Source organism: Zingiber officinale, chromosome 2B, assembly GCF_018446385.1.
Source record: "Zingiber officinale cultivar Zhangliang chromosome 2B, Zo_v1.1, whole genome shotgun sequence".
Classification (NCBI taxonomy): domain Eukaryota; kingdom Viridiplantae; phylum Streptophyta; class Magnoliopsida; order Zingiberales; family Zingiberaceae; genus Zingiber; species Zingiber officinale.
The window spans coordinates 128,634,518-128,644,687 of record NC_055989.1 but is presented as its reverse complement, the minus strand read 5'-3'; the positions used below and the strand labels follow the sequence as shown (position 1 = coordinate 128,644,687).

The 10,170-nt window shown below is 42.4% G+C and overlaps 2 protein-coding genes across 3 annotated transcripts; both read left to right on the top strand.

Moving 5' to 3' along the window:
• The first annotated feature begins 244 nt into the window (after window positions 1-244).
• LOC122047130 (probable sodium/metabolite cotransporter BASS1, chloroplastic) lies at window positions 245-4,513 on the top strand. 2 transcript variants are annotated; one of them, XR_006130483.1, is made up of 8 exons: window positions 245-780; window positions 861-949; window positions 2,902-2,995; window positions 3,077-3,110; window positions 3,191-3,416; window positions 3,487-3,774; window positions 3,847-4,093; window positions 4,197-4,513. XR_006130483.1 is itself a non-coding variant. In XM_042608205.1 (8 exons), exons 1-8 carry the CDS (start codon window positions 354-356, stop codon window positions 4,000-4,002), a joined length of 1,227 nt encoding a protein of 408 aa, XP_042464139.1. In that variant the 5' UTR covers window positions 245-353; the 3' UTR covers window positions 4,003-4,168. The 2 variants fall into 2 exon arrangements, 1 of the variants encoding a protein (XP_042464139.1); XM_042608205.1 differs by lacking the exon at window positions 4,197-4,513 and having other exon boundaries at window positions 3,191-3,245; window positions 3,333-3,416; window positions 3,847-4,168.
• Window positions 4,514-4,597: 84 nt separating this feature from the next.
• On the top strand, window positions 4,598-5,236 carry LOC122048686 (glycine-rich cell wall structural protein 1-like). Its single transcript, XM_042610221.1, has one exon. It carries the CDS (start codon window positions 4,598-4,600, stop codon window positions 5,234-5,236), a length of 639 nt encoding a protein of 212 aa, XP_042466155.1.
• Window positions 5,237-10,170: the final 4,934 nt, after the last annotated feature.

The window sequence follows — 10,170 nt, the reverse complement described above, 5'->3', positions numbered from 1 at the left end:
TTTTTGTAGACCCCACAGATCATCCAAGTTGATATGTGGTGGGATGCTTGTCACATGAAATCATGTGATCAAAACTTAGGATAGTCATAGCGTAAATCCTTAGTCACATGAAATCATGTGATCAAAACTTAGGATAGTCATAGCGTAAATCCTTAGTCTTTCTGTAAGTCATCCCACCTGTCATGTGTTCGTTCACCTTTTGCCCGATGTTTTGATTTCTGCAACACGTTTTTCTTCCGATCGGACCGGATCCGAAAATCTCGCTTCGGGTTTCGTTTTTTTTTAAAAAAAAAAACTCCATCCGATACGACTTGACGACCGCCGACTCCGCTGTCGCCATCACCGGCTCCACGATGGCCGCCCTTCGCCAGTCGCCGCCGGCTCCGCGATCGCCATCCTCCTTCCTCTCCCCTCTCCGCCGCACGACCACACCGCCGTTCTATCTCCAACGCATCCTACCCCCTCACCGCCCCCTCCTCGTCGTCGTACCCACTCGCTCCACCGTCGATGGCCGCGGCCAAGAAGAAGGAATCTGGAGAAGACCCAATGGAACAGGGAAGCCAGTGTTGCCTCTCCTCTGCGCCGCAAGTGACCCTCCCTCAGCCAGCGGAGAAACCGACGTTAGTCTCCGAGGGATCATGCTACGTGCTGGAGAAGTGTTATCCATGGCCTTCCCTCTGTGGGTGGGGACAGCCTGCTGTGTTTCCCTTTGGAGGCCGTCATCATTCCTCTGGGTGGACAAGAACTTGCAGATATTTGGCCTCACCCTCACTATGCTTGGTCTCTCCCTCTTTCCCTGGCATTCGGCCGATTACTCACGATTAGGTTTTTTGATTCGAGCTAATTGAGGGCTGCTGCAGGTATGGGCATGACTCTGACGCTCCAAGATCTGAGAGCTGCACTACTGATGCCCAAGGAGTTGGCTTCTGGCTTCATCTTACAGTACACGGTCTTCTCTTCTTCTCCCTGTTCTTGGATACATTTACTTGCATTCTCTTTTTCTTTAGTTTCTGCTGATTAGCTTTTGAGGATTGAAAATGATTGAATCTGAGTGGACTCGAACCCAATCCCACCTAAAAGGGCTGCATTAGGAGGCTAACCTCTGACATACAACTTTGTCCAATGATTTGATCCAAAATTCTTCACTGTTAACCTGAATACGAGTTGGACATACTGACAGCCTCAACATACATCTTTGTTGCCACTACCTTTTTTTAGTAGATTAGATTCAATTTTTATGAATGAAGGAAACCAAGATACTCTATATGGTTGTCCCTTAACTTAATGCTTCAAATGGTTCTTCCTATGTTCTTAATGAATGCATACTATTGATCAAGAAAGTCAAGTAGGTTTTGATCCTATTTCGGTGAGAAAACTAGTATGGTTCACCCGGTCAATAAACACTTATTGAGATACTCTTCTTTATTTCTCAGGAGAGTAGTAGGTCAAGCTGTGGAGTACATAAAATTGAGATAATATATGGAAGATCTTATATTTCTTGGGCAATTCCATCATTCTTATGTGATTAAATCTATTAAGAGGCAAATAATATGCTCTTCTAGAACAATGCACCTTTAGTTGAAAAATACCAAAATTCATTACTTTAGGCTTGGTTGCTAAATTTAGAAACAAATCTCACTGTTAGCTTTTCAGAGAATAATTCATTGTTGTCTTATACAATTTTACCTAAAAAACAATTTGGACTATTAATGTTTAAAATAAGATATAGATTAAGTAGTTCACTAAGTTCCCTGTCATTACATATCTACATTTGTTCCATTACCATTTAGCTCTTTGAAGTTTTTAGTTTAAAAATCAACATTATATCGGACTTCTGTTGAAAATAATTTGAGTTCTATAGTGAACCTCATATTTTAGGAACTCCTAACAGACACAATAATTAACTTTATATTCATCAAGTTTACTAAATGGAATTTTTTTTTTTACTAAAAATAATTATTTACAAGGAAATCACAATTTGTCATGTATCTTACTGTTTTGTTGATTTACTATCAAGAAATATGGTTCCTCCTGAAATCAACATCAAATTATACCAAGTGTCTCTGACTACATTATACTGAGGCTGTAGGAAAGTTGTGATTAATGCCATAAACCTAATCTTACTTTAATCTTAATATTCTTCAAAGTAATTTTGGCATCCTCTAACTTTTCATGTATGGGATCCATACAATAAGTATCAACCTCTCCTTTAATTTCTGCGCCTGTCTATGATGATCATTCCTAAGTATCACGGTGCATGCAGTGAGACAATCCTTTCCCACTATAAGTAGGATTATTTTTTCTTTCAGATTTTGCAAGAATAAACTGTACTTTGCTTGGATTATCTAATTATTATCAGTACACACTAAAGATTGTGATGTGCCAAAACCTTTTTTGTAAATTACACAGTCAAAATTTGGTCAGCTCTTTTGCCACACATTGTTAGATCCAAACTCTAATTAGATAGTAATGGCAGGTTAAAATTAGTCCATTCTCTTAGAATCTCTAAAAATATATATTTCATCTTAATCCTAGTTAACTAAAATCTTTGTACCTTAAGTATGCCTTCCATGAACCCATAAGGATGTCTTTGTTCATTTCTTTTTCTGTTTAAGCAACGCAAGTGATGAACTTTGTATTGATAATTTGCCCATCTTGTTTCTATAATGTGCAAGATTTTCTTCTTCCATATATATATATATATATATATATATATATATTTTATAGTTGAGGTGTCTGTGAATGTCCAATTATATTTCCATACAATTAAATCAGGGGACTCTGTGATTTCCAAGTGCTCCACTCTCTGATGCCTGATTTATATATACAAACTTTTAAGGAGTTTTTCAGTTTTAAGTTTTGTTCTCTATAAACCTAGTATTTTCTGGTGATCTTTTATAGGTGATGCCTTTGTCCAGTTTTTTTGTCAGCAAGTTGTTAAAGTTACCTGCTCATTATGCGGCCGGCTTGATATTAGTCGGTTGCTGTCCAGGAGGTCTTCCCATGCACTTACATTGCTTATATAATTCTGTTTCTGCATCGTGTTAAACTTGAGAATAAACCATCATCGATGCAGGCACCGCAAGTAATATTGTTACCTATCTTGCAAGGTAGATAACGGAGCACGAACACATTTTACATCTTTAGATTGTAGAAAATAGTTTCAAAAAACGATTTAGTTGTGTTCCAGGGGAAATGTTGCCCTCTCTGTGTTGATGACAGCAGTAAGCACCTTCGCCGCTGTGGTAATAAAACCTCTTCATTTTTCATCTTCTTTTTCAAACATCATTCCCCGTTTCTTAGCAGCAACCTTCTCAAGGTTTGAACTGCAGATAATGACACCTTTTCTCACATCAAAACTTGCTGGAAGATTCGTCGCAGTCGATCCAGTTGGGCTTTTTATGTCAACTGTTCAGGTTCAGCGAAAGCCAGATAATTTAACTTTTGTTTTCTTTCGTATTTTCACATTTCTTTGTGGCTTCATAGGTTGTGCTTGCTCCCGTGCTTCTCGGTGCAGTTCTGAACCAATATTGCAATAGTCTTATTGAGTTTGTTTCGCCTTTGATGCCACTAATAGCAGTCGCAACTGTAGCATTACTTTGTGGCAGTGCAATTGCTCAAAATGCCTCGGCTATCCTCTCTTCTGGTTTGCAAGTGGTGATCTCTGTTGCTTGTCTCCACGGGTCGGGCTTCTTCTTTGGCTATGTTCTAGCAAGGGTGCTGGGAATTGACGTGTCATCTTCTCGCACTATCAAGATCGAGGTCGGAATGCAGGTAGTCTCCTCCTTGTTACTCGAAAAATCACCATTTCGATGGCTGCGTTTGACATCTCTTCGCATTTTGTAGAATTCTATGCTCGGAGTAGTTCTTGCAGGCCAGCATTTTGGCAATCCGTTGACAGCAGTCCCTTGTGCCGTGTCTAGTGTTTGCCAAGCGGCCTATGGCAGTATCTTGGCTGGGATCTGGCGAAGCATGATCCCCAAAACCGAAGAGAAGGATTGATTCTTCTCAAGGCTTGAAACTTGCAGTCAATCGAATAATTATGTTCCTAAACTGAAGTCTGCTGTGGGACAAGTAAACTACCGGAAGAACAGTATCTTAATATTAAGGCAACTATAAGAAAAAATTATCGAAAACTTTGCTTATATTATTTGAATTTTATTGATTATTCGATTCGACCTTAAAATACAGTACAGTAGTGGCGAGCTTCTGCAGTGCTGCGAGAATGTCGGCGAAGGAAATGGTTCGAGTTGAGCAACAGGACGAATTAAAGCTTCGCCCAGCTCCCCAGCCAACTGCTGCAAAAAGCGAAATCGCTCGCATTAGGCGCGCCATCAATGCAATGCTGCTTCCTTCAATCCTGCTTCCTTCTTACATCTTCTGCCATTAACGTACTGCGCACCTTCAATGCTGCTTCCTTCTTACATCTTCTGCCATTAACGTACTGCGCAAGTGGATAGATATCGATCGATCGGACTGCTCTGCCATGGTTTCTTATAAAAGGATGGGCATGGCCGTGGTGACTTGAGGCAGGGATCGATCTCGATCAGAGATTCAGAGTCCAGGCGTTTCTGGTAGGAGGTTAAAAATGTCAGTCATGGTTCTTTCCACCAAATGCTTCACGCTCTTGCTTCTTCTCTTCTTCTCGTTTCCGCTGCGCTCGCTGATTTCGGCGGCCCAGGAGGTTCGGTCGCGGGCCTTTCTGCCGTGGCTTCCGTTTCGGTGGCTGTCGAGGTGGAGGGTTGGGTGGCGGCGGGCTAGTGGCGGCGCTGGTCATGAAGGAGGGTTCGGAGGTGGAGGTGGTGTCGGTGGAGGAGCTTGTGGTAGTGTCAGAGGTGGCGGAGGATTCGGAGGTGGAGGTGGTGTCGGTGGAGGAGCTTGTGGTAGTGTCAGAGGTGGCGGAGGATTCGGAGGTGGAGGCGGTGGAGGTGCCGGCGGTGGGAGCGGCTCTGGAGGAGGTTTCGGGACTGGCAATGACGGCAGTGTGGGAGGATGTGGAGGGTTCGGAGGAGGTGGTGGGGGTGGTCTTGGAGGTGGGAGCGGCCACGGTGGAGGATTCGGCTCTGGTGGCGGCATAGGCGGCGGCGCCGGTGGGGGAGTTGGAGGTGGTGGTGGTTTTGGCGGCGTCGGCGGAGGTGGCCCCGGCGGTGGGAGTGGTCAAGGCGGAGGATTCGGAGCCGGTGGGGGAGTGGGCGGCGGCGCAGGAGGCAACGTCAGAGGTGCAACGGTGATGTAGTCAGTAGTGGAGGAGGCTTTGGTGGCAGTGGAAGCAGTGGAGCTGGCAGCGGCGGTAGTTTTGGAGCCGGTGGCGGTGCAGGCAGAGGCCTCGACGGCGGAGGCGGCTTAAGTGGTGGTGGAAATGGAGGAGGCCTCGGCGGCGGAGGCCACCGGGTCGGTGGCAGCTTCGGAGTAATCGTCGGAGTTGGCGTTGGTGTGAGAGTCGACTGAGGCGGCGGCCATTAGTTGCCGAAGCTGCTGTGCGGGAGTGCAATTAATACCACTTCAGCTCTGTAAGCTCAATCAGGGCGTATGCAAATAATAATGATGGCACAATTGCTGTTAAAAAATGAATTTATTTTCAATTTTTTTTGTCTTTTGTGCATGTAATAGATAGGGAGGTAAATGAATCAAATATTCGGAGCTCGGTTCGTCGTTCGAATTCGTTCGTTTATCTTATCGAGTCGAGCTCGAGTTCGATTTCGAACTCGATAATTTTATCGAACTCGAGCTTAAGGATATTCGGCTCGTGAGCTCGCGAATATATTCATTTGTAGGCTCACGAGCCAAAAAATGAGTATAAAAATGAATCAAAAAACGAATTCTAAAACGAGTCAAAAATTGAGTTCTAAAATGAATCTTAAAACGAGCTCTAAAATGAGTTCGAAAATTAGTCCAAACTTGTTTAATGAATTAGGTTCGTTAACTATGATAATCGAGCTAATAACAAGCTGAGCTCGAACTGTTCGCGAGCTTGATAATTTCAAAACGAGTCGAGCTCGAGCATTGTAATAAAAATTCGATTTGAACTCGAGCCCGAATATAATTTAAACGAGTCGAGCTCGAGCCTAATATTGTTCGACTCGATTCAGCTCGTTACATCCCTAGTAATCAGTTCAGATCCTCTGTCCTCATTTCTCTCTGTCCCCGTGTTCTATTGTTGATCGGACGGATCAGATTAAATCTCAAAGATGTTTTACACATCACGAGGATACTGCACATATTTTAAAAATGTCATGATGCCTTAAGATTTAATCTGATCCGTCCGATTGATAATGAAACACGGGGACAGAGAAAAATGAGGATAGAGGATTCGAACTGATACGTCTCCTATCACACCAATAAAATAAATATTTGTCTTATTATAAACAAAATAAAATAGCACCAGTGCAATGCAATATAATTAGTACCGATGAAGCCGCGGCGTTCTTCCCATTGCTGAAGCGGGTGGCCTTGCCAGTGCCGCAGCTGGCTCCGCCCCGAAAATAAAGACGCCACAAACAGCCACCAACAATAATGTGATAGAATTTGGATACCGCTTCTTGGACTTTGATAGTTGCTCCGTAGTGTTCTCCATATCGAGTTAAACGATTTCCTGTCAAGTATATTGATGGCAAAAAATGAATACGTTCGTTTTCAGCGTCCCCATCAACTCATTTCAGGATCAACATGGAGGAGATAAATCACGGACGGCTATTAGCCTTTGGAATAGTGACTAGCACATAAGGGAGGCATTTACCTCGGCTTTGCCGAGATTCGAACCCCAAACTTCATTGATGATAACACCTCATGTGCTAGCCACTAGACTCATCCGAGGGGACATTTCCTGTCAAGTACACGTAGTTAGATTAGATAGCTTTGGTTTGTATTTTCAAGTCTCCTCATATGCTTAATGGATTGAAAGAGGTATGGCGGTAGAATATTCAATTTGTATTTATCTAAGTATCCATGATTCGATCTCTATCTATAATTTATATGTAGGAATTTTTTTTTTCCAAATGAAGGACATAATTAAAAAATACTAGATTTCTGGATTGACCATCGTGTGTACACTTCCTGATTTTTTCTACTAATTAGTAGAAAATTTCTAGAAACTGAACAAGTCATCATAGAAATAATTAATAAGATTAATTTGAATTATCATTTTTTTAATAGATTGAAAGAGATGATTATATGAAAAGATACTCTCTATATAATCATCCTTCTTTTATAATTTTTCATTTATTATGATATTAAAAAAAATAAATTCCTTTGTTGCTATGGTTATTTCTTAAATAGTAAAATCCTCGAGAGCTTCTTTCTTCATTTAATCAAATGGTATTATAAACTTGTATAATTCACGTGCTCTATCTATCAATTATCAATTATAGGATAATACCTCTTTTCACTGAAATTTATCTATACAATAACAACATTTAATAATATTTTTCTATCACAACAACCATCATTATTACTCTTCTCTCTAAGCGCTTCATTATTAATGGATATTAACCCTCATTACCTAGCCAACCTCCACATGAAGCTTTGCGCCTTTTCTATCGAACCCCTACTTCTGGAGCATCGATCTCTTGGATTATTTTTTTATGATCTAGAGAAATGTCACTCTCATTTATGGTCGAATCATGATCACAATCCGACCATAAATACGAGTGGCATATCTCCCGGATCATAAAAAAAGTGATCCAAGAGACCTGTGCTCTAGGGATGACAATGGGTCGAGTTCGGATCGGATTCTATATCCTCCGTCCCCATACCCATCGGGTATAGGATCTCCGATGAGTATACTCATACCCATTAAATGATCGGATATCTTCTATAGTTATAATTTTTTTTCTTTCTATCCAACTATAATCATTCAACAAAAATATATTAAAATTAATAACCTATATATATATATAATTAAAAAAATAGATTAAACATCTATATAGTCTCGTCCTAATATCAACAAAAATAGTAAGTTGATTTTGAAAAAAGAAAATTTTCTTTAATATATGTATATATATTATTTAATCGGGTATTCAGGTCGGGTATCGGGTATTGATAGTTCCTCCATACTCTTCTCCATTTAGGTCGGATATTGGATCCTCCATCGGATTCGGATGTCTATCGGGTTCGGATGAAATTGTCATCCCTAATGTGCTCCATATTATTAAAAATATATCAAATAATCACATTGAAGCGCAAGTGAACCAATTGCAGATAGTTAAGGAATGGAAAATATAAAATCATCATTTTTTTTTAAATGGTAAAACCAAACCCAATCAAATCATCATTATTTTTTATTTTATTAATCTAGATATCCATATATTTGAACCAACTAATTCAGAGATGATCCATCTACCTCTTGAGGTAAATCTTCTGGACCATATTTTATGGTCTAGGAGATGTACCATTCATATTTGTGGTCGGATCATGACCGCGGTGTGATCATAAATGGTTGCGATCGCTTCTTGGGTTTACCATTCCCATCAAATTATAGTTTTTATTCGAAGCGGGCGGTCTCCGGCCGCTCGAAAGACAGTATCCTCGCTCAGCGCCTAGTAACCTAGCCACTTATCCACCACCTGAGGTCTCCGAGCGACCTTCGGCCGCCCGCTCCGAACAAAAACTATAATTTGTTGGGGACAGTAAACTCAGGAAGGGATCGTAATCATTTACGATCGAATCATGATCACGATCCAACCGTAAATACAAATGACACATCCTCTCTTAACCATTAGGATAAATTCGAATACAAATGGCAGGCGGTCCAACAGACCAACAAAAGTAAACTATCTTAAAGTGCGGCATATCTGAAAACCAAACCAAAAAATATTTAAAGATTATATGACAACTATTGCCGGACAATGGAATCATATTTTGTTTCAACTTTTAAAAGCGATTAGAGTATGAATTGAACAAATTCATAAAGCCAAGTCTGAACAAGTTTCATCGCTTTAGAGATGCCTTTTTTTTCTTCAATTATTCCAACTCTATCAGATCGAATGGCAGCTCAAGTGAGCTGGAAATTGACTTTCAAGTGATCCAAAAGTTTTTTTTTCTTGGTTCCAAATTCTAGAATTCCTCCATCGTTATTTTCCAATTTTGTTAGGCGTGGAACCACCCCTTTGTTCATCTTTGACACCCACCCCTTCGCTACGCTCGTCTCTGTTCCCACAAGCTACTCTCAGTTTACTTTCTAAGATAAAAAAGAATAGATACGATCCGATGTTACAAGTTTTTTAAACTTCCGGATAAAATATATCCCTCGGTGAGATTTAAATTCTCATCGCCTAACAACCCGTCTTATCTCCTACGGTCGCACCATTAATTTCTGTGGTATAAAAGAGGGGAGGGGGAAGGGCTTGTGTTGCATGGCTCTGTGGCGTGTCTGCTTTCTGATGTGTTGCCTCCTGATCGATCTCCATGCAACGGCGCATCTTAGCAACGATGGGGATTTAAATGAAAGAGAGCTGTTGTCGCTTAGAGGCGCCGGCGGTGGCGGAGGTAGGGGGTTGGGGATCGGCGTAAGCCATAATAAGTCGGGGATAGATGTGGCCGCGGGTGGCGGAGCGGGTGGTGGAGGGGGCACCACTCGCGCTGGCGGAGTCAGTGCTGGAGGTGGCGTAGGTGGCGGCGCCGCCATCCACGTCGGGCGCGACGGTGTGGACGTTGCTGTCGGGGTGGGGGGAGGCGGTGCCATCAGTGCTCGGAATGGGAGTGTGAACGTGGGGGGTGGAGGCGGCGGGGGAGCTAGCATCAGCGTCGAGCATGGTCATGTCAGCGTAAGTCACGGGAGCGGAGCCGGAGGCGGCGGAGGGAACGGCAGTGGCGGAGGAGCGTCAGGCGGTGGGAGCGGAGTTGCGAGCGCGGGAGGAGTGGTAGCTGGTGGCGGCGGGTACGGCAGCGCCCGTGGTAGTAGCGGAGGTGGTGGAGGGAGTGGCGACGGGGCGTCCACTGGTGCTGAGGGCGGCGGGGGCGGGGGCGGGGGCGGGGGCGGAGGCGGAGGCGATGGGCAAAATTGATGGCGACGGCCCGACAGTACCATCTATAAGAATAAACAACAAGCTAATAATTAATGAATTTTCTATGCATTGCAAAATTTTGCATTCGTATTAAATTAAATTGTCTCCCTGTTCTCACAGTTGGATTATAAATTATGAACTAGGACAATGAAATCAATAATGAAAAATT

Coding starts and splice junctions, on each gene's coding strand:
- LOC122048686 (XM_042610221.1), top strand. CDS start 4,598: ATGGTTCTTTCCACCAAATGCTTCACGCTCTTGCTTCTTCTCTTCTTC.
- LOC122047130 (XM_042608205.1), top strand. CDS start 354: ATGGCCGCCCTTCGCCAGTCGCCGCCGGCTCCGCGATCGCCATCCTCC. Junction 781..860: donor CCTCACCCTCACTATGCTTG/GTCTCTCCCTCT, acceptor GGGCTGCTGCAG/GTATGGGCATGACTCTGACG. Junction 950..2,901: donor GCTTCATCTTACAGTACACG/GTCTTCTCTTCT, acceptor GATCTTTTATAG/GTGATGCCTTTGTCCAGTTT.